General features: G+C 37.7%; 1 protein-coding gene across 1 annotated transcript in view; it reads left to right on the top strand.

The window, feature by feature from the left end:
* ACADL (acyl-CoA dehydrogenase, long chain) overlaps positions 1–21,928 on the top strand; it is a 44,446-nt gene extending 22,518 nt beyond the window's left edge. The window contains exons 9-11 of the mRNA XM_018059958.1: positions 11,951–12,078; positions 14,226–14,312; positions 19,348–21,928. Of these exons, the coding sequence (XP_017915447.1) occupies positions 11,951–12,078; positions 14,226–14,312; positions 19,348–19,441 (309 nt within the window). The 3' untranslated portion in view covers positions 19,442–21,928. The remainder of the gene's footprint in view (positions 1–11,950; positions 12,079–14,225; positions 14,313–19,347) is intronic.

Raw genomic sequence — 24,894 nt, forward strand, 5'->3', positions numbered from 1 at the left:
TTTTCACATAGATGATGTCAACTGAAAAATATGCACAACTTAAAAGTTGAGAATTCTGTTTTACTTGATGGACAAAGCTGAAGATGTGAGCCTCAAAGACAGCCTCTTAGACAGCTCTGAGGGACTGATCCAAACAGGTAAGGGAGGAACCAGATATATAAGAGTTCTGTAACAAAACTCAGATAGTTGAAACATCCAAAGATTATAGTTAAAGAGAGTCAGACACTCAAGTTCATGAATTTATTGTTTTTCTCTGCAGGGAAGATGCAAGAGTCTGCACTCATTGAATCACTCCTTTGATATGCGCCTTAACCACCTAGGGCCAGTACCCTCTTCTCCACCCTGATTCCTTTCCAGGTGCACAGTTGAAGGCAGCTGCAGTGGCTGCTGGCTCGATGGCCACAGTATCCTTGGTTTACCCATATGGCTGGCAATATTTTCCTCCACAATGATACTAGAATCCATGGAAGTGTGTGAAACCACTGAGGGAAAGAGTAGAGATTAAGACAAAAGAGGTTTCTAGGACAGAGTCCTGAGAAAAAAAATATGAGATTTAAAGGCAGAATAGGAAATGAAGAGCCTACAGAGGCAATTGAGAATGGACTGCTAGGAGAGGGCAAGTCAGGCAAGTATTGTCACCAAAGCCAAGAGAAAAGAGGATTCCAAGTGGGCAGGAGCTCCTTAGGGGGAAAATAAGGTGAAGGTCAGCGAGTGCCCACTGGACGTAATGATACGGAGGTTATTTCGTTAGCGTCATTAATGGACTGGTGTAGTGTCAGATTGGTGTTAGACTAGTGTGGTGTCAGAACAGAGTGGATAGAGGAGTGAATGGAAGTGAGGACGTGAAAATGCTGGTGGTTGGCAACTCTTGAGAGAAGGGTTGGTAACTAGGAGGTGAGAAGAGAGGGTGGGGAGGGGAGTGAGGGAAGCATTTGGAGACCATGTGAAGTAAATGACAATTCTTAATTTCTGTTATTATTACTAGGATGAGAATGCTAGAGGTTATATTTTAATGCCTAGAGAATGGATTCAGTAAAGAGGGAAAGATTGCAGATATGGAAACCATAATTAACTGTATATGATCTTTGAGAAAGTGTGAGGGTATGGATGCCAAAGTGCGTTGAAAGATAGGCTTTCACATACCTGATAGGAAAGGCCTTTCTTCCATTGAAACAGGAAGAAAAGAGGAAAGAATGAGCAAGGGTCGCTCCTCAGTTCAGTTCAGTCTCTCAGTAAGGTCTGAATCTTTGAAACCCCATGCACTGAAGCACGCCAGCCTTCCCTGTCCATCACCAATTCCCGTAGCTTGCTCAAACTCATGTCCATTGAGTTGGTGATGCCATCCAATTATCTCATCCTCTGTTGTCCCCTTCTCCTCTTGCCTTCAGTCTTTCCCAAAATCAGGGTCTTTTCTAATGAGTCAGTTCTTCTCATAAAGTGGCCAAAGTACTGGAGTTTCAGCTTCAGCACCAGTCCTTCCAATGAATATTGAGGATTAGTTTCCTTTAGGGTAGACTGGTTTGATCTTGCAGTCCAAGGGACTCTCAAGAGTCTTCTCCAATAGTTCAGTTCAGTTCAGTCATTCAGTTGTGTCCAACTGCTTGTGACCCCAAGGACTACAGCACACCAGGCCTCCTTGTCCATCACCAACTCCCAGAGCTTGCTCAAACTCATGTCCATTGAGTTGGTGATGCCATCCAACCATCTCATCCTCTGTCATCCCCTTCTCCTCCCACCTTCAATCTTTCCCAGCATCAGGGTCTTTTCAAATGAATCAGTTCCTCACATCCAGTGACCAAAGTATTGAGTTTCAGGTTCAGCATCATCCAATGAATGTTCAGGACTGATTTCCTTTAGGATGGACTGGTTGGATCTTCTTGCAGTCCAAGGGACTCTCAAGTGTCTTCTCCAACACCACAGTTCAAAAGCATCAATTCTTCTGCACTCAGCTCTCTTTATAGTCCAACTCACACATCCATACATGACCACTGGAAAAACCATAGCTTTGACTAGATGGACCTTTGTTGGCAAAGTAATGTCTCTGCTTTTTAATATGCTATGATGGTCATAACTTTCCTTCCAAGGAGTAAGCATCTTTTCATTTCATGGCTGCAATCACCATCTGCAGTGATTTTGGAGCCCCCCCCGCCCCCCCCCCCACCAAAATTAGTCAGTCACTGTTTCTACTGTTTCCCATCTATTTGCCATGAAGTGATGGGACCAGATGCCATGATCTTCATTTTCTGAATGTTGAGCTTTAAGCCAACTTTTTCACTCTCCTCTTTCACTTTCATCAAGAGGCTTTTTGTGTCTTCTTCACTTTCTGCCATAAGGGTGGTGTCATCTGCGTATCTGAGGTTATTGATATTTCTCCCAGCAATCTTGATTCCAGTTTGTGCTTCATCCAGCCCAGCATTTCTCATGATGTAAGTTAAATAAGCAGGGTGACAATATAGAGCCTTGATGTACACTTTTCCCGATTTGGAACTAGTCTGTTACTTCCTGTCCTGCATACAGATTTCTCAGGAGGCAGGTCAGGTGGTCTGGTATTCCTATCTCTTTAAGAATTTTCTACAGTTTGTTGTCATCCACATAATTAAAGGCTTTGGTGTAGTCAGTAAAGCAAAAGTAGATGTTTTTCTGGAGCTCTCTTACTTTTACGATGATCTAACGGATGTTGGCAATTTGATCTCTGGTTCCTCTTCCTTTTCTAAAACCAGCTTGAACATCTGCAAGTTCACGGTCTACGTACTGCTGAAGCCTGGCTTGGAGAATTTTGAGCATTACTTTGCTAGCATCTGAGATGAGTGCAGTTGTGTGGTAGTTTGAGCATTCTTTGGCATTGCCTTTCTTTGGGATTGGAATGAACACTGACCTTTTCCAGTCCTGTGGCCACTGCTGAGTTTCCCGCATTTGCTGGCATATTGAGTGCAGCACTTTCATCTTTCAGGATTTGAAATAGCTCAACTGGAATTCCATCACCTCCACTAGATTTGTTTGTAGTGATGCTGCCTAAGGCCCACTTGACTTCACATTCCAGGATGTCTGGCTCTAGGTGAGTGACCACATCACTTTGATGATCTTGGTCGTGAAGATCTTTTTTGTACAGTTTTTCTGTGTATTCTTGTCACCTGTTAATATCTTCTGCTTCTGTCAGGTCCATACCATTTCTGTCCTTTATTGAACCCATCTTTGCATGAAATGTTCCCTTGGTATCTCTAATTTTCTTGAAGAGATCTCTAGTCTTTCCCATTCTGTTGTTTTCCTCTATTTCTTTGCATTGATCACTGAGGAAGGCTTTCTTATCTCTCCTTGCTATTTTTTGGAACTCTGCATTCAGTTGGGTATATCTTTCCCTTTCCCCTTTACCTTTTGCTTCTCTGCTTTTCACAGCTATTTGTAAGGCCTTCTCTAATATTCTTGAAGAGATCTCTAGTCTCTCCCATTCTAGTGTTTGCAAAAGCTGTCTTCAGAAGACTTCCATGTCTTTATATATTGATAGGGAAATAAGAAATGTGAGTGAATAGGGATGGAAGTAGGAAGGTTTGAAATTCTTTCTTTGGAGTGAGAGATTGAACACTAGGGACACTTACAGTAAGCTTTCTGGCAGTATTAAGGACCCAGATGAGGTTAGTGATCATGCATTTATAGCAGAATCTTCTGCTTTTTTATGTATTAGCTTTACTGCAAGGGTTTTGCTTCTTCCTGGCTTTTGCCAAGGAGTTTAAGGTATTTTCAGAATAACTCAGAATGTGGTGACCATAATCACTAAAATGTCAATCAAATTTTAAACCCCCTAATTTCTCCTTAAATGAAGAACAACTTATAAATAATGCAATCAACAAAAATCTTGCAGTTGGAAATCTAATTGCAAAGTTCTAAGTGCAGTGTCTTGCCTGAAACGCGTTGCGAAGGGAAAAGGAAAGATGAAGTACTTTGCTAAGTTTTCAGCACAGCGTTATGTGAAGTTAAATTCAAGTGTGATTTAAATCCTAGCACAACTCCTTAAGTCTTTGTGGTCTAGGCAAGTTGTATTATCTCTCTCAGAAGTACTTTCTTCTTGGTAAGATGTGAGTAATATGAGTAGGTACCTTATAGAGTTGTTATGAAGATAATACCCATAAAGAGCTTAGAATATTGCTTGGCAATGCAAGCTTTCACTGAAGTTAGCTACTCCAGTTGACCCATGAATGGCATAGGTTTGAATGGCATAGGTCCATTTACATGTGGATTTTTTCAGTAAATACATTGGAAAATTTTCTGAAGATTTTAAGACAACTTAAATAGTGCAGATGAACTGTGTAACTGAGAAATATGAAAAATAAGGAAATGTATATCATGAATGCATAAAACGTGTAGATACTTGTCTATTTTATCATTTACTACCATAAAGCATATACAAATTTATTGTAAAAAGTTAAATTTATCAAAATTTATACGCAACAGGATGCCATTGATTACATTAGGCTACCATAAAGTAATCATACTGCTGTTTCTTTGTTATCAGCACACCAGTCATTTTACCGGTAAATTTCTTTTTCAAGTAATCTTTTCATTTTGAGAAACATTGATATGCACTATTTGTTTCACTGAACAAATATGTATGTATTGCCTTCTGAAGGTTGTATGCTCAAATGTAATTTAATAGACATGACTCTGGAAATACTGTAAACTCCTAGCAACACAAAGAGAGTGATACTACTTGTTATCACTCTTTCACTTTCCCAGATGTATCCAAAGTGGAATAGTATCGTTTACTTCTCAAAGTCAACCACTGCCCCTTTCACATCAAAATTGTTTATATATGTATATCTATGGCTGATTCATGTTGAGGTCTGACAGAAAACAACAAAATTCTGTAAAGCAATTATCCTTCAATTAAAAAATAATTTTAAAAATGCTCTTGCCTTTAGCCCTATTCTGGGTACTATAAAAAGTGAATCAAATAGACATATTTTCCATCCCCTTGGAAATCTACACTTCCTGTGTTTATGAATTTCATATTAAATTACAACAAAAATGACAGTAGTATTACCCAGATTGCCTGTAGACTTCAGAATGTTAAATATTAGATCCCCTGGAGAAGGAAATGGTAACCCACTCCAGTATTCTTGCCTGGAAAATCCCATGGACAGAGAAGCCTGGTAGGCTACAGTCCATTGGGTTGCAAAGAGTCGGACACGACTGAGCGACTTCACTTTCACTTTCAACCATGAAAAATATAGAAAATTGGTATAATATTTTCCATTGGGAGAAAAAGATTCTTCTAAAATATTTACTTATTTAGTAACATATATGTGCATATGTGTAGATATATATGTATGTATTTTGATAGCAAAAAGATAACAGTCCTTTTCAAAGCAAGTGCCATTTTATTGTTGCCTGCTTTCAATGGTAGTTTACTAAAATTTCACTAGGTGGCAGTAACATTCTGCTTCTACAGGTATCTACAGCATTGGTAAGAGCAGTATTGTTTTCCAAGTAGATGTGTGGTTCTGAGGTTTCTGAGATATTTCTTCTGATCTTGTTTTATATAAATAAGTACCTTTGAATAATATTTTCATACTCAATCTAGATATGTATTCAGAGAAGAATGAATAATATGTGCTTATGCGTGCATGTTGACTCGCTTCAGTCGTGTCTGTTTGCAACTCCGTGGACTGTAGCCCACCAGGCTCCTCTGTCCATGGGATTCTCCAGGCAAGAGTGCTGGAGTGGGGTGCCAGTGCCTTCTCCCATTCTTTTCTAACACAAGCTTTAGTTATTTCCTTTGCGGTATATGCTCTTCTAAGAGGACAAAGTATTAGGGGGGAAAATAGGATAGGTAAAAAATAACACTTCTTCCTTACGTTTCTCCAAAAAGGGACTATACAGTTCTTAGACCTTGATTGAGTGTGGGATTGTGTGCATGCGTGCCAAGTCACTTAAGTCATGTCTGACTCTTTGTGACCCTGTGGACTGTAGCCTGCCAGTGTCCTCTGTCCATGGGATTCTCCAGGCAAGAATACTGGAGTGGGTTGCCATGCCGTCCTCCAGGGGATCTTCCCGACCTAGGAATCAAACTCGCATCTCTTAAGTCTCCTGCATGGGCAGGAGGGTTCTTTACCACTGGTGCCACCTGGGAAGCCCAAGTGTGGGGTTAATTCACTGTGAAATCAGATAGTAAGCCTAAATTGTTATAGTTTATCCTTGAGTCACGCTGTTTAAATGAAATACTGGGTTCAGTAACTTCTCCAGAGTGTCTTCCAATTCCATAATTCTGTGTTTTTAAGAACTGTATTATTCAGAACTCAGAAAGAGATGCTATCTGATCCACTTTGCAACTTTAGGGGAAAATGCTAGCTGCAGTAGTATCTATGAGTAACTAGTAATATATGTTAAAAATACTGCTGTGAGCATGCTGATCATTCACCAAAGGCACCTTGCTAATAACACGTGGTACAATTATTAGCTACCATAATTTCTGAAAGCATGATGCATCGTCTGTAGTGAAGAGCAAAGACCAAGTCTGTTTGGTAACACTCAGCTCAATGCCAAAAATATGTAAATATTTACTCTTTATCCCCGAAGAGTAAATTATGTGCTCTTGCAGGCATTAATTCCTTCAAACCTGTGGACCTGAATGCACTGAAGCAAGAATTTTCTAAATGAGCCCATCCTGATCTGAAATGTAACTTTAGCTTCTGGTAGCTCTTAGCATTTTCATCAAAGCAGCTCTCTTATGAGATATTTGGGCTTAGAGATCTTGATTCTGTTGTAAATGGTGCATAAATTCCTTTTTTTTTTTTAATATTCACAATAGTCATTTTATTTTATTTTATTTTTTAAATCTTTAATTCTTACATGCGTTCCCAAACATGAACCCCCCTCCCACCTCCCTCCCCACAACATCTCTCTGGGTCATCCCCATGCACCAGCCCCAAGCAAGCTGCACCCTACGTCAGACATGGACTGGCGATTCAATTCTTACATGACAGTATACATGTTAGAATTCCCATTCTCCCAAATCATCCCACCCTCTCCCTCTCCCTCTGAGTCCAAAAGTCCGGTATACACATCTGTGTCTTTTTTCCTGTCTTGCATACAGGGTCGTCATTGCCATCTTCCTAAATTCCATATATATGTGTTAGTATACTGTATTGGGGTTTTTCTTAAATCTGGGCTTCCCCGGTGGCTCAGGGGTAAAGAATCTGCCTGCCAGTGCAGGGGACATGGGTTCAATCCCTGATCCAGGAAGATCCCACAGGCCTCGAAGCAGCTATGCCCTTGCACCGCAACTCCTGAGCTAGTGCTCTAGAACCTGCAAGCTGCAGCTATTGAGTCCATGTGCCACAACTAGGAAGCCTCCTTGCCAATAGCCCATGCTCTGCAACAGGAGAAGCCACTGCAACAAGAAGCCCGTACGCTGCAGCTAGAGAAAAGCCCAGGCAGCAACAAAGACCCAGCCCAGCCAAAAATGAATACGTAAACAACCATTTAAAAAAATTCTTAAATGTGCCATCGCATGCTGTGGAGGGGGTATGCAAAAGTATATTGAGACTTGTCAGATTCTTCCTTATTTTCCAAAGGAAGTGTCATAGGTAGTGTCATTGATCGTCACCAAGACTAAGCTAAAAATCCCATTTCGGGGATTTTCATGGCATATACACGCATCTGTTTTTAATGTGTAGGAGGGTATTGCTCCACTATTTTGTTTCCTATTCCACTTTTAGATTTTTCTGTGAGTAAAGTCGGATGTGTGGGGTGGGAGCGGAAAACTTTGTGCTGACTAAAAGGTAGACATTTGGCTTTGTTAAATATCAATGAATAGAAAAGGAGATTGAAAAAGTAAGGGGAAGTCTGAGAAAGGAAGAAAGTTTTGGTGTAACCTGTCACGTTTTGAATTAGAGGCCAATAAAGCTCCATGTAGTCAAAGCTATGGTTTTTCTATTAGTTATGTATGGATGTGATAGTTGGACCATAAAGAAGGCTGAGCACTGAAGAATTAATGCTTTCAAACTGTGGTGCTTAAGAAGACTCTTGAGAGTCCCTTGGACAGCAAGGAGATCAAAGCAGTCAATTCTAAAGGAAATCAACCCTGAATATTCATTGGAAGGACTAACGCTGAAGCTGAAGCTCCAGTACTTTGGCTACCTGATGCGAAGAGCCAGCTCATTGGAAAAGACCCTGATGCTGGGAAAGATTGAGGGCAGGAAGAGAAGGGGATGACAGAGGTCAGTCCCATTTTCTGTCACTAGACAGGGATGGAGTAAACCCAAGGGAGAAGCAGTCAGTTGGGTTCTTCAGCAGCACAGTAGTTATGTTGAGACATGTATGAGGAATCTGTCCTTAAAATGCCTTTAGCTGACATACTGTGAGTTTTGCCTGGTCCTGATTTTCATTATACTCCTTTTCTACTCTTTTCCAAAAATGGAAAGTACTCAAACAGTCTCCACCACAATGATGCTTTGAGGGGTTAGGTTTTACGGTTTGAGATTGTTGCAATGGCAGCAAAGGAGGGTCAGCATCCTCTGCTCCTTGAAGCCTTCCTGGGAGAAGGCTCTCATGGTTTTGAACTAGACATTGTGCCGGTGGGTGGCTTCCCTGGTGGCTCAGAGGGTAAAGTGTCTGCCTGGAATGCAGGAGACCTGGGTTCAATCCCTGGGTCAGGAAGACCCCCTGGAGAAGGAAATGGCAACCCACTCCAGTATTCTTGCCTGGAAAATTCCATGGAGGGAGGAGCCTGGTAGGCTATAGTCCATGGGATCGCAAAGAGTCAGACACGACTGAGCAACTTCACTGGTTCACTGGTTCTGGAGGTGGAGTGAATTTATAATTTCTAGTGTGAGTTTCACTGTGTCATCAACTTAGTGCCACTGTCACTGTCTTCCATGCCTTTTATCAGCCTCAGAGAAGATCCCACTCAGGTTCCAAGCAGAATGATCAAAACTCTGTTTCTATTTGAATTTCCACAGGAACAATAAAATCAGGAATACAAGAAAATTGGATTGAAGTTAGAGCCATCAAGAATAGTTGACGTTGGTCTAGATAGAATGATTAGAATATTAGAAGGATTAGAATGCTGTTAGTTGCCTATGGCCAACAGGAGGAGGTAAATAGGTATGTTGACATTGACAGTTCCAGACCATGCAGTTCAAGTTAAGGATCCTGCAAGCTACTGAGAAAGGTAAGAGGGAGAGTGAGGAAAGGTGGCAGAGGTTGGGAAGGTACTGGACTTTGATGTCTCGAGTATTCTGATTCTATTACTCTTCTATTGCATTCTGCAGATATAGATTAAATATTTTGCAGTATGGATGGAGGTTTGTAACATTGTACAGGAGGCGGTGACTAAAATCATCCCACAGAAATAGAAATGCAATAAGACAAAATGGTTGTCTGAGGAAGCCTTACAAATAGCTGAGAAAAGAAGAGAAGCTAAAGGCAAAGGAGAAAGGGAAAGATATAGCCATCTGAATGCATAGTTCCAAAAAACAACAAGGAGAGATAAGAAAGCCTTTTTAAGTGAACAATGCAGAGAAATAGAGGAAAACAATAGAATGGGAAAGACTAGAGATCTCTTTAAGAAAGTTAGAGATACAAAGGAAATATTTCATGCAAAGATGGGCACAGTAAAGGATGGAAATGGTAAGAACCTAACAGAAGCAGAAGAGATTAAGAAGAGGTGGCAAGAAGATACAGAAGACCTGTACAAAAGAGGTCTTAATGACCTGGATAACCATGATGGTGTGGTCACTCACCTAGAGGCAGACATCCTGGAGTGTGAGGTCAAGTGGGACTTAGGAAACATTACTATGAACAAAGCTAGTGGAGGTGATAGAATTCCAGCTGAGCTATTTCAAAAGCTAAAAGATAATGTTGAAGTGTTGCACTCAGTATGCCACCAAATTTACAAAAGTCAACAGTGGCCACAGGACTGGAAAAGTTCAGTTTTCATTCCAATCCCAAAGAAGGGCATTGCCAAAGAATGTTCAAACTACTGCATGTATGCAGTGGCATGTAAAACACTCATTTTACATGCTAGCAGGGCTTCCATGGTGGCTCAGCGGTAAAAATTTGCCTGTAATTCAGGACATGCGGGTTTGATCCCTGGGTTGCGATGATCCCCTGGACAAGGACATGGCAACCCCCTCCAGTATTCTTGCCTGGAGAATCCATGGACAGAGGAGCTTGGTGGGCAACACAGTTCATAGGGTCACACAGAGTCGAACACAACTGAAGCAGCTTAGCAGGCATACATGCACGTGCTATCAAGTAATGCTCAAATCCTTCAAACTAGACTTCAACAGTGCATGAACCAAGAACTAACAGATGTACAAGATGGATTTAGAAAAAACAGAGGAATTAGAGATCAATTTGCCAGCATCCATTGGATCATAGAAAAAGCAAAGGAATTCTGTTTCATTGACTACACTAAAGCCTTTGACTGTGGATTACAACAAACTGGAAAATTCTGAAAGAGATGGGAATACCAGACCACCTTACCTGCTTCCTGAGAAACCTATTTGCAGATCGAGAAGCAACAGTTAGAACTGGACATGGAACAACAGATTGGTTCTAAATTGGGAAAGGAGTACATCGAGGCCATATATTGTCACCTGCTTATTTAACTTATATGCAGAGTACATCATGTGAAAAGCCAGGCTGGATGCCACCTTCCAATGCAGGGAATGCAGGTTCGATCCCTGGCTGGGGAACTAAGATCCCGCATGTTGGTGTGCTGCAACTACAGAGCCCCTGTACCACAGTGAAGATCCTGCATGCTGCGACTAAGACACAACACAGCCAAAAATAAATAAATAAAAAATTATGTAAAGAACAACCTATGGTTTTTCCATTAGTCATACACAGATGTGAGAGTTGAACCATAAAGACAGTGAGTGCTGAAGAACTGATGCTTTTGAACTATGGTGCTGGAGAAGATTCTTAAGAGTCCCTTGGACAGCAAGATCAACCAGTCAATCCTAAAGGAAATCAACCCTGAATATTCACTGGAAGGAATGATGCTGAAGCTCCAGTACTTTGGCCACCTGATGTGAAGAACTGACTCATTGGAAAAGACCCTGATGCTGGGAAAGATTGAAGGCAGGAGAAAGTAGCGGCAGAGGATCAGATGGTTGGATGGCATCACCAACTCAATGGACACGAGTTTGAGCAAACTCCAGGAGTAGTGAAAGACAGGGAAGCCTGGCGTGCTGCAGTCCATGGGGTCTCAAAGAGTTGGATACAACTGAGTGACTGAACAACAAGTATAAATATATATATTTTAATGCAGTTTTTAAATTTTATTTATTTGTTAAAATTTTTTGGCTGTGCTGTGTTGCCGCATGGGCTTTTCTCTAGTGGTGGTAAGCAGGGAGGGTGACACATGGGCTTAGTTGTCCCAAGACACGCGGGATCTCTCTGGGTCAGGGACCGAACCCATGTCTCCTGCGTTGGCAGGTGGATTCTTTACCACTTAGCCACCAGGGAAGCCCTTAATGTCTAGTAATATTTTGATATTGTCCTTCTAGCTTGTTTCTTTATTCCAATACAGAGAAGCAGGAAATGTGCATACTTGATTTCATTAATAGTTCTTCATGGGTTTAGATTCCAGAGGAGAACAGATATTTTCAACAGCTGTACCTGAAGGACTATACCACACAATGGTGCTCACCCATTAGTCATGCTGTTCTTCCAAAAGTTCCCTAAGTCTAAATTTTTTAACCTAAAATATGAGATGTTATTTTGTATTTATTGACCTTTGCATCTTGTCTTTTGGTACGTTTTCTTGGTAATGAAATATAACATTAGCTGTGTAGTTAATATGCATCTTTTTTGAAGGGAAAAAAACTAACTCTACATCTGTTTTGCTCTAAAGATCTTTCATTATATAATTTTTTATATGCTAAGTGACTCAAAATATGCTCTTCTCCTTCACTCATCTTTTCCTTTCATTTCCTTTAAACTGAAGACGGTGCAGCATAAGCTCGCAGAATTAAAAACATCCATATGTGTAACCAGAGCTTTTGTGGACAGCTGTCTCCAGCTGCACAGAGTGAAACGTCTGGACGTTGCCACTGCTGCCATGGCGAAATACTGGTATGCATGCTACAGTAATTAAAATGTGGTGTTTGCACAGACTGTTATGGAATTCTTCCAAAGTGAAACTCACAGCCTTGAAGGTCTTAAAGGAAGAATGCTGAGTAAATGAAAACTAGCAGTAAGGACCAATTTTTTTTTAAAATGCTGAATGTTCCCATTAAACCTATTTATAATGTGCTAAAACTTACCCGTTACTCTTTAACTTTTAGCTTACCCTCGAAAAGCAAATATTAAATATGATGACTAATTCGTTATTTCAAGTAGTAGTTGATTTTCAAATTAGCTGAAGAGTGGCAGTAGAGTAAGATAACAAAAGAACAGTAATACCTCAAGTCCTGAGATAGAGCCGCAATTCTGTCATTACATAACTGCAATTAAATTTAATTATTTCTGGGCCAACATTTTGATATCTGTGAAATGAGTAGATCGGGCAAGATTTTTCTGTTTAAGAGGTTTTCTAGACCTCAGAAAAAATTTCTGAAGTTTTGACTGTCCAATCAAAAGTTGTACATGCTCTGTTAAGCAAAAGGGAAAAAAAATGTTCTGTAAGACAACTTTCAGGGACTTCCCTGGCCATCCAGTGGCTAAGACTCTGGGTTTCCACTGCAGGGGTCTCAGGTTTGATCCCTGGTTGGAGAACTAAGGTCCTGCATACCTTATGGTATGGCCAAAACCGCAAACCAAAACAAAAAAATTTTTTATTTTCATTAAACATGATTAGCAATGTTATTGAAGATGAGTTAATTGAAAAAAGACCCCCCCCATAGGCCTTTTGTATATTTTAAGATGCAAGAACATAGTTTAAATCAGATTCTGAAAGCGGGTTTTGTCTCCTCTTTTAAAAACAAACATTCTCACATCTCATTAGCCCAAAAATAACCTGGAAAAAATTCCTGTTGTTATTCATTAACTTGTGTTCACTTCAGTGAGAAGTAGAATGAGGAAATATGCAGAATAGTGGTTTATGTAATGACTCCAAAATAATAAACTTGCCAGGTTGAAAAGTCATGTGGAATTACTAGAAATTAACATTTTGGGGGGAGATACTTTACATTTACAGCAAGTTTTTTAACTAGTAGAAAATAATTTTTAAAATTTTAGATATTTTTGGAAAAAGACATTTGGATAGCTGGTGGCCTTATTGTTCTTTGAAAACACGAGGTTTATAGACATACTGGTATTTCATATTGGAGAAGAGGGAGCAACTACTTGTAACCCAGCAAATATTTCACTAACAAACTTGTAAAAGACAAAAATGTATAGAATTCCAAATATCACTGCCCCCTGAATCTTGTCTGTTAATCATTATATTGTTACTGTATTTCTCAGGAACATCTTGACCTGTCCTATGGCTTGAGTTAAAAATTATTTTTTATAGGAAAATGGGTCTATGCTTACCTTTGTTTTATATTTCCCACAGTTGAAAGTGAGTTGAAAAGATTTTGAACTAACCAGTTATTTTATGGATTTCAACAGTAGTTAAAATTGTGATTAGATCAGAAAAGAATATATTTTTCAAGCACCTCATATTAATATATACATACTTCAAGAATAATGATTCCCCAATAATCTTTAATAAGTGTCCTAGATCATAGTATGTGCTTTGATAGAGGTCTATCCTCTTAGGTTTTCACTTTTAGTTTATTTCTGAAAACCCTAAAACATATTTCTTACAGTTAAAAATTCAGAATTGCAGCCTTTGCATAAGAAGTGACATATTTGAAGAAAACAAACACATATTACACAAGGCAAAAGAAAATAGATGACTATGTAATTTTTCTGGTAACATATCGCACAGAGAATCTGAATAAATTAGACCAGATTCAAGTTTTTACTATATTCTTTTTAGGCTTAAAGTACCCAACACCTAATAAATAGTCTAAATTTTCTACATTTTGTTTCTAGACTTAACAAAAACCCAGCCAGAAATATATTTGATGAAGAAAGTATTCATTATGTGAAAATATTCTTGAGATTTATTTCACATATAATTTATATCAATCTTCTCTGGTTGACTGATATGCCTATTTTTAATTGTTTGATAAATGTATGCATTTAAAAAGTCATTTGTTTTCCGGTTTTAAAGCATCTCATGAAAATTCATTTCAAATGTTCCTTTTCTGCTTTTTATTTTGGACATCTAGGGCATCTGATTTGCAAAACAGAGTAGCTTATGACTGTTTGCAGCTGCATGGAGGTTGGGGATACATGTGGGAGTATCCCATTGCAAAGTAAGTAGGCCTGTTGTGTTATGCTTTTCTGGATAGTGTGAAGAAAAAGGAAAACTTCTTTACCTGTTCTTTGTACACTGAGTATAGAGGGAAAGAAGGTGCAAAATCTTTGCATTTTTCAACTGCCTATGGAGTGTGTTCAGGTAGCTAGAAACAACTTCATGTTGTCAGCTTACCACTAGGATTTAATCATTTTTTTAAAAAGTGAATATATACTTTAGTATACAAGATATTAAATATAAATAAATATATAATATACTAAAGCTTTATTTGAATCATTATTCAGGAGAAGTAGTATCACTTTTATAGTTGAATAGTATTTTACTATAATTGGTTATGTTTAGTTATTCAGGTTTTTTTTCTAGTTTTTTACTGTGACAAACAATGCTTCAATAAACACTTTCATATGTTTATCTTCAATACATGTGTTATTTATCATAACAGGACAAAGTCCCAAAAGTAGTACTGCTAGTTCAAAAGTATGCATATTTTACATTTTAATGCATTTCAAGATCATTTCCTCCAGTTTGAAGCAACTCATACTCAAATGAACAGAGACTGAAGATGACTTATCCTCTTAAGTTATGTGCTTAGTCGTTTAGTTGTGTTTGACTCTTTGCGACCCCATGGATTATACAGCCTGCCAGGCTCTTCTGTCAATGGGATTCTCTAGGCAAGAATACTGGAGTGGGTAGCCATTCCCTTCTCCAGGGGATCTTTCTGACCCAAGGGATTGAACCCAAGTCTCCTGCATTTCAGGCTTATTCTTCACTGTCTGAGTTACCAGGGAAGCCCTTAATTTGCACTGACTATCAATTATTTTGTTTTATTTTATTTTACTGTTGTTAAGAGCACTTAACATGAGATCCATCCTCTTCACAGAATTTTAAGTGCACCATACAGTATTGTTAACTCTAGGCACAGTGATGTACAGCAGATCTCTGGAACTTATTCATCTTGCTTGACTGAAACTTTATGCCCATTGGTTAGTAACCTCCCGTTTCTCCTTCTCCTTAGTGCCTGGCAGCCACCATTCCTTTTTGAGGCTATGAATTTGACTACCTTAGATACCTCATATAGGTGGGATCATATGGTTTTTGTCTTTCTGTGACTGGCTTATTTCACTTAGCAGAATGTCCTCAAGGTTCATCCAGGTGGTGACATACTGCAGAATTTCCTTCTGCTTACAATTGAATAGTATTTCATTGTATACTACAGTTTCTTTATCCATTCTTCTGTCTGTGGATGTACAGGTTGTTTCCACATCTTGGCTATTGTGAGTAATACCGCATTAAACAAGTGAGTGCTAGCATCACTTGGAGGTCTTGATTTCAATTCTTTTGTATAAATATCTAGAAGTGGGATTTCTGGATCATAAGGTAGTTTTATTTAAATTTTTGAAGAACTTCCGTACTGTTTTCCATAGCAGCTGCTGTGCACCACTTTGCATTCTCTCTAACAGCAGTGTGCCAGTTTGCAATTTCTTCATGTCCTCGACAACATTTGTCTTTTGGCCTTTTAGCTAATAGACAGATGTGAGATGATATTTCATTGTGGTTGATTTACATTTTCCCTGGTGATTAGTGATACAGTATTTTTTCATATACCTTTTGGTCATTTGTATGTCTTTGAAAATATCACTTTTTTAAAAATAAAAAAATACACATTACAGAAAAATTAACCTACATATGAAGTCAATAAAAAATCTGAAATTTTTTATTGTTTATTTAGCTTTAAAAACAAATCAAAGTGTTATTTTTTCTAAGTAGAATTTGTATTTCCTTCAAATTAGAATAAATACAGCCTTTTTATTGTATTACACATGAATATTCTTGTTACCATTTCGAAACAGTTCCAGTTTGTCAATAGACAGCATCCTCTTCTATATTTCTTCCTCCATCTCCATAGTTTCTTCTTTCCCCTTTCCTGTAGCCTTTGCCTTAGTAATCCCTCCATGGCATTTCTCCTTATCATTATAGAAAATATATTTTTCCTCTTATTTGGCAATATTTTCAGCTTATATAATTTTCCCAAGGAAGTTTTTTTGCTATATAGAGAGAAGTCCAATTTAGTTTTGAATCTGAGAATGAGAATGCTGTGAGCTTCTAAAAGCTTCTTATAATATTAATCTAAATACAGAATATCTAAAAGGGAAACAGTATTAAACTAGTATTCAAACTTACTTTCAAATTTATCATTTTGGCAAGTACAACTGAAGCCATTTTATTTGCTCACAGTCCTTAATAAGGAAAATAAACATTGTATTCAAGTTATATTAAGAACAGAAGCTCCAGCATAGATGTAATTTACTAATTTCCTGTAGCTACTGGGTAGCTCAGAAAGCTTTAATTACAGGGTATATATAATTTATAACTTTCTATAAAAACTCAACAAGTAAGGTATTTTCCTTCCTTTAGAATGTAGGCATGAAGTAACTAACTTATTTCCTTTTCTTTATCAATTCTTGGACTTGGGTTTTGGTATATCCTTTCAGAACTACTTTCAAACAGGCCTTAAACAAAAGCAGATTTTTTTTTTTTTATCTTTGAATAGTCATGAAGTCAGAAGTTAACTGAGTTATGCTAGCACAAATTAAAACATTGCTGGAATTTTTCCTGTGTGTTTTTATGCTTTAGTCACAATATTAACTCATCTTATTTATAATATTCACAGTGCTTAAGAAAGTAAAATAATAATGGGTATTTATATTTTTCTGCTTAACTGTGCTATTATAACTGCTTTTGGGAATGTAGACAATGTCGTGGTTCAGTGTTTGTCTAGTTTAGTTCTTTTCCTAAGAGTGGCATTTAGGTGAAGAAGAGTCAGCCATCTGCATGGTCCAGGATTAGAGTATAGCATAACTCTTGGTCTGTTTTCTCAGAGGCAATTCCATCAGATCAGTAGCAAGCAAAAATGGCAACTTGATGACTTATTTGAAATTTCTGGTTTCAATTTGAGAGACATACTTCCTTTCAGGAGTAACAATCCCCTTCTTGGCCAGGTTCTTAGTTTGAAGACTGTATGAACTTTTAAACTAGACTACTTTTTTCTCTCCAAAGACAAAGGGAAAGAACTTTTCATAAGATGACAAGAGAGAGTAGTGGATAATATCAAAAAAGCTAATCAGATACATTAGGCAGTTTGTGAATGAAGTATACATATTTTGATATGATAGGAAAAAAAATCATTATAGTTGTGTTTTCTATACGTTAAGGTTAAACTGTATTATTTGTGTGTTTGTAAACTCCGAGAGTTGGTGATGGACAGGGAGGCCTGGCATGCTGTGGTCCATGGGGTTGCGAAGAGTCAGACATGACTGAGTGACTGAACTGAACTTATGCCTGTTCATGTTGCTGAGTCTTGGTTTCACAGATCAGGGAGATGCTTTTTTTTATTTATTTTTTTCCTGTTTGTAGAAAAATAAGTGGTTTTAAGTGTGAGTCTTACTTCAGTCTTACTCATTCACTTTGGGGCTATGAGAACAGATGCTTAAGTTTTGCCATTTCAAGACCTGTTTGCTGGGAAGAACAGTGTGAGATAAAGAGCTTCATCCCTGTGTGGTTAAACATTCCTTCTGCTGCCATTCTGTGAATTTTAGTTGATGACTGAATTTAATTAATAACTTATAAAAGGCCTACTGGTCTCTGTCAATTACCTACTCCATTGGAACTTCTTTAATGTGAAAATAATGTACCCAACTCGGTCCAAAAGGTCCAAAAGTATTGAAATTGCTGAAGTAGGCTGAAGTGCCAGATAGGTTCTCTAAATGAAAGTTCTGGATTTTGTGGGCAACAATGGAATCTGTCTGAAAGAAAAAATATATTTGAAAACACAAATGTCTCTAGATTTCAAGTTTCATCAAAAAGTAGGTATTGAGACTCTAAAATTCCTTTGTAATACAGTAAATCAAATCAATAAATACTGAGTGCTCAAGTAAGGTACCATTGCAAGGTACCATGATGAACCAGGACGAGGAAAAGTTCAGAATTGATCATGTTCCCAGAGAGCCAGCGCATTTAATTTGTCTCAAATTAAATTTAAAAAAAAACAAAAAAACAAAACAAAAAAACAGTTTAAGGCTTAGAAAAAAAATGCCTTTAAATTTGGCTACTAGAAAACTTCAAAGCTCAATAACTAATCTTACATTTCTGGACCAATGAAAATATTGATACAATTAAAAAGATATTTGCCAAAGTGGCAAGATACCTACCTTTTCGTTCCAGGTTGCCAATGATCTATTATGTGACCATCAAATAGCAACCATTAATTAGTATATGTACGAACTTTTCAGCACCTCAGTTCCTTTACCTGCAAAATTAGTAATATTTACCCTCCTTAATTCCAGAGCTGAGAGGATAAAATGAGAAAAGATAAAAACAACTATATAGTGTTATGTTTGCTGTCATCACTATCAAAAGTTAACTCTTTTTTTATGGCAGTGTGCTCAGTCACTCGGTATTTTTAACTCATACATTACTGGGGTGATTATTAATCATTTCCAAAAAGTAAGTTACTTGTTAACTTTGTGAAGTAATAATTTTCTGAAGCATCAATTTATCCTGCTGATGGCAGCAGTATTGGTGGGACTCTAAAGAATGTTAGAAAATATGTATTTTTCTCTTTTTTCTTATAAAACCAGTAGATTTCAACTTTGGGGGAAAACATTAAAGGTAACAAGCTATTAATACATTGCATTCATTTCTAAATTTAAAATAGCACTCTTTAGGATCTTACTATATGTGCTGAATTTTACAAAATTAAAAGAAACATACTTAGAAATGTTATTTTGAATTTGTACTCTCTTCAAGCAAACTAAAACAAATCTATGCAAATGATCAATATCAGAATAGAATTTCATAATCATACCAATCTAGGGTGAATGCCATACTTAAAAAAAGTAATTTATGAAGAACATTTATTGTTTGAATTTCATTAAATAAACACTGTAAAGTAATTAATAGTTACCTGGTGAGACAAAATTTGTCATTTCTAATATCCTTTGTTTATTCCTTTAATCATCTTCTTATTTATCCAGAGCTTATGTGGATGCCCGTGTCCAGGCAATCTATGGTGGTACCAATGAAATAATGAAGGAGCTGATTGCAAGAGAGATCATCCATGACCAGTAGACATCTGCCCACATCCCGGAATCCTATTACAGCTAATCTGGTTTTAAATCTACTCAAGATAAAATACAACACAGAAAGGGAAGGAACACTAACCAAGTTTTTATCTGTTCTCTCTATAGAGAAAGAAATCAAATGCTAATATAAGATTAACTCAGTCAAGGGGAGAAATCTTTGAATCCAAAGATCATAAAGTTTCCCAATATAAGTTTTAAACTGTTAATTTTTTGCTTAGCTAAATGGCAAAGATTCTCTGATTCTAGAAGCCTTAATGTTTCATTTATCTCTAAAATTCTAAAAGAGTATAAATGCTTTCAGTTCAGTTCAGTTGCTCAGTCGTGTCCAACTCTTTGTGACCCCATGAATCGCAGCATGCCAGGCCTCCCTGTCCATCACCAACTCCCGGAGTTCACTCAGACTCAAACGTCCATCGAGTCAGTATAAATGCTTAGGTTTTTAAAATTTAGGCAGAAGTAATTTTTTATTATACTATTAAATTTTTTACAGTACATTGATTTTGAAAAAGAAGAATAAATATAAATGACAGTGCAAAATAAGTTCCAAATTCCCCAAAACAGTGGTTTCAACCACCCTACCCCTAAACCTGATTTTAAGTAATGAAGCACTTTCTTCAGTCCAAAGCTTATGCCAAGTCCATGTGAAATCTTGATGTGTGAAGCGCTGCTTAGGTTGAAGCAGGAAGCCTCCTACCTTAGGGCCTTAAAACCACTAGGACTCAGCTAAGCAAATCCCCACAAGAGAATTCCACTGGTTCCTTAAACCACTGACACCTGGGCTTTCAAGGGACTTCCATCCCAGTTTAATTGCTAGGAGAGCACACCATTATCCTTAATAGTTTCAAGATATTGGTATATTTTATAGGTACCAAAACAGTGACTTTTATTTGCGAGCAGTATAATTTTTTAATTAATTTAACAGATTTATACTTTGTGTTGTCACTATAAGCCAGGCTGTTAAATTGATGAAAACTATGATTTAAAAAATTGGCAAGATCCATAAGTGAATAAACAAGTTGTAATAAGGTAAGAAGTAAATAAACAATAATTTCAAATCATGATAAAGGTAATAAAGGAAATGAAGTATTTTAAATAGGAAAAAGAAATGACATTTAATTTAATTATTACCAAAAAATAGGCCATTAATTTGTAAACTGCCAGCATCATTTTAGTACTTGTTTTCATTTGCATGTATTGGTGAGACAGAGAATAAAGTAGTTTTTAAACGGAAATAAATAGATGTATTCTTGTTGAACTTAGAAAACCTCGATATTTTATTTGGTGTTGTGGGTATTAAACATTGTTTTTTGATGCAGTCATTACAACTGGGTAGAGCAGAGAGAAAAGAGAATACTTTTATACCATTCTCTCCTAGTGTCTTACATAACTTTGATTTGCTCTTGGGTAGAACTTTGTATGATTGTCGACTTGAGTTCTTGCTCAGTAAATCTACAAAATGGGTGAAAATAAATTCTTATTAGGTATTACTGTATTTGTAGTTTTTACCTCACACCAACTGCCAGGAAATGATAGAGAATTAGATCAAACACCCCAGCCCAGCCCCAGCTCCCTTCCCAATCTTAAAGAAAACTAGATTTTAGGAATTAAACATTTGTAGGAAAAACAGTAAAGTAACCTAAAAGGAAATGCCTACTATGTAGAGCTGGACAAACCTAGATTTGAATGATGACTGTTACCATTTAGCAGCTATTGGACCTTGGGCAAATTCTGAGTCAGGATTCTTTCAGGTACAAATGACAAGGAAATCCAATTCAGACTATCCTAAGCAAAACCTGTGCTGGCTAAAATGAATTGTAGAGTAGTTCATATAATCTAAGGAACTGTAGGAACTTAAGGGCCTGATTCTGGAGTTTAGAACTGCCAGAACTTAGACTGTATCTGTTTATCTTTACTTTTCTTTACAAATTGGCCCAATGGACACTGCAGAGAAATTTCATTACAGGGCCTGTAAAAATAACCTTGGGCTGCTCCTAGACTACAAAGCTCAGCACAGTGTCATTATAAAGTAGGGGGAAAGGTGTACTGTGTTTGACACTCATCAGGAACACAGACCGGGAGAAGCCATTCCTGACACAGAGAGTTAGTTCGGTTCAGTTCAAAAAAGGTCCCATGCACGCATTGCTGCATCCCGGGAGTAGGTTCTTGTAATTTGTATTTATCAGAAGGTAAAAGGATTGTTAAGATAGGATATTTCGAATGATCCCTGAAATCTGTTTTTCTATTTCTGCAAATTCAGTCTTCTTTTGCACTCCCTCCAAAGAAGCAAGTGTTGTATCATGAACTTAAAGCATAAAGCAAAACAGGGAGCTCAGAGTGTGTGCCTTAGCTTTTTATTTAGTTTTCATTTCTTCAATAGCTAATCTTTGTATTTTGCTTGTGTGGCTTTGATTGTTGTCCCCCAGGGAAAGGAATTTAGCATCTGTATCTCACGCAGTGCTAAGTGCTCAAGAAATGATAAATAATAATAATACTCAAAAGAACAGACTGGACTGACACAGCAGGAAAGCCACACTGTGTAAATAATTAATGAGAATGAAAAAGCCTAGGTAATTTTGGGTTTGGGCTCAGATTTTTAAAATCATAATTATTGCCCTAAAATTATCTTTGCCCTTTGTTTCTTTGATGGTGTCCTTGAAAATGACACTATATAAAACAAGCTGTTTTGATTTGCTGTTTTAATCTAACAGCAAATCTTTACTAATCTAGTAATTTTAGTAGTTTATTGCTCACAGTATAAGATTTCTAGGAGGCTGCTTTTTTCATATGTCAGTATTATTTTTGGCACACACAGCATTTATTTATTTGAAGTCATGGGAAAGATTTGACATTGAGGTGGAAGTCAACTGTAGGCCTATCTGTCTTATGCTTTATAATAAATGTTGAAAAGGAGTTCTCCTTTCAAATATCCTTTTTTGAAATCTCATTATCATGACAAATTTTAAGAAAAATTACATAAAAATTCAAGCACACTAAAAAAATAAAGTAGTGTAATGAGCCTCTAGCTTCAACATTTGCCAATGTATCACCCCTACAGTTTTTCAATAATTTTAAAGTAAATCCTAGACATAATCTTATTTCACATACATATATACTTCCGAATGTGTGTCTAACTGATTAAGTTTTTTTAATATATAACCACAAGGCCATGATCATAATTTAAAAACTTTAAAATATAGTTACAGATTAACAGTAAATTTTTCTGAGTGGTATCAAGAATGCCCTTTGTAGTTGGTTTGTTCAAATCAGGATCCAAGCAAGGTCCACAGATTGCATTTTTGGTTTTGTCTTCTACATCTCTCACTTTCTCTCTCTTTCATGGTTTGGGGTGGGGGGAGGGGTGTGTGGTTTGCTGTGCAACATGTGGGATCCTGTTTCCCTGACCAGTAATTGAACTGTGCCCCCTGCAGTGGAAGTTTACAGTCTTCACCACTGGCCTGCCAGGAAAGTCCCACATACTAAGCACTAGTCTTTTTTCTTTTTCTTTTTTTAACTTTTAAATTTTATTTATTTTTGGCCACACCACGTGCCTTGTTGGATTTCCATTCCCTGGCCAGGGACTGAAATTGGGCCACGGCAGTGAAAGCCTGGAATCCTTAACCATTAGATCACCAGGGAACTCCCTCTTTTATAACAGTCCTCCCTTCTCTCTTTTTCAGTCTTCCTTTTTACATTTTATTTTTTAATTAATATATAGCAAATTTGATTGTTTTGGTATACATAGCTATGATAAAATTGTCTTTTTTTGGTACTCTAAGTTTTAGCATGTATATAGATTTGTGCAACCATCACCATAATCAGGATACAGAACAGTTCTATTATACAGATACAGAACAGTTCTATTATACCAAAAAAAACCTACCTCTGTCCCATGATAGTCACATCATTTCTGCACTTTTAACCCCTGGCATACATGCTTGCATGTTCAGTCTCTCAGTCTTGTCTGACTCTTTGCAAACCTTGGACTGTGGCCTGCCAGGCTCTTCTGTCCTCTTGCCATTCTGGCAAAAATACTGGAGTGGGTTGCAGTTTCCTCCTCCAGGAGATCTTCCTGACCCAGGAATCAAATCCACGTCTCCTGTGACTCCGGCATTGGCAGGCAGATTCTTTACCACTGAGCCACAGGAAAGACCTCTAACCCCTGACAACCATTGATATATTCATCCCTTTATTATATTTTTGTCATTCTGGGACTCATATAAAGGGAATCATATAATATGTAACTTTTTAAGAATATTTTGTCTTAGCAAAATGCATTTATGTTTCATTCATGTTGTGTGAATTAATAACTCATTCCTTTTTCAGTGCTAAATAGTAGTGCACTGTATGGATATACCACAGCTTATGTATTCATTCATTTTGATTGCTGAGGAATTTTGGGGTCACAGAGGTAAATGTATGTTTAACTTTATATGAAATTGTAGAGTTATTTCCCCAGAATTCTTGTGTGACTTTGCCTTCCATATATCTTCTTTGGTGAATTGTTCAGATCTTTTGCCCATTTTTAGTTGGGTTGTTTGTTAACATCAAGCTTCAAGAGTTCTTTATATGTTCTAATAGAGTACATCATGAGAAATGCTGGGCTGGAGGAAGCACAAGCTGGAATCAAGATTGCCAGGAGAAATATCAATAACCTCAGTTATGCAGATGACACCACCCTTATGGCAAAAAGTGAAGAAGAACTAAAGAGCTTCTTGATGAAAGTGAAAGAGGAGAGTGAAAAAGTTGGCTTAAAGCTCAGCATTCAGAAACCTAAGATCATGGCATCCCGTCTCATCACTTCATGGCAAGTATATGGGGAAACAGTGGAAACAGTGGCTGACTTTATTTTTGGGGGCTCCAAAATCACTGCAGATGGTGATTGCAGCCATGAAATTAAAAGACACTTACTCCTTGGAAGGAAAGTTATGACTAACCTAGATAGCATATTGAAAAGCAGAGATATTACTTTGCCAACAAAGGTCCGTCTAGTCAAGGCTATGGTTTTCCCAGTGGTCATGTATGGATATGACAGTTGGACTGTGAAGAAAGCTGAGCACCGAAGAATTGATGCTTTTGAACTGTGATGTTGGAGTAGACTCTTGACAGTCCCTTGGACTGCAAGGAGATCCAACCAGTCCATACTACAGGAGATCAGTCATGGATGTTCATTGGAAAGAATGATGTTGAAGCTGAAACTCCAATACTTTGGCCACCTCATGCAAAGAACTAACTCATTGAAAAGGCCCTGATGATGGGAAAGATTGAGGGCAGGAGAAAATGGGGATGACAGAGAATGAGATGGTTGGATGGCATCACCAACTCAGTGGACATGGGTTTGGGTGAACTCTGGGAGTTGGTGATGGACAGGGAGGCCTGGCGTACTGCAGTTCATGGGGTCGCAAAGAGTTGGACACGACTGAGTGACTGAACTGAACTGAA

This window comes from Capra hircus, chromosome 2 (genome assembly GCF_001704415.2).
Source record: "Capra hircus breed San Clemente chromosome 2, ASM170441v1, whole genome shotgun sequence".
Lineage (NCBI taxonomy): Eukaryota > Metazoa > Chordata > Mammalia > Artiodactyla > Bovidae > Capra > Capra hircus.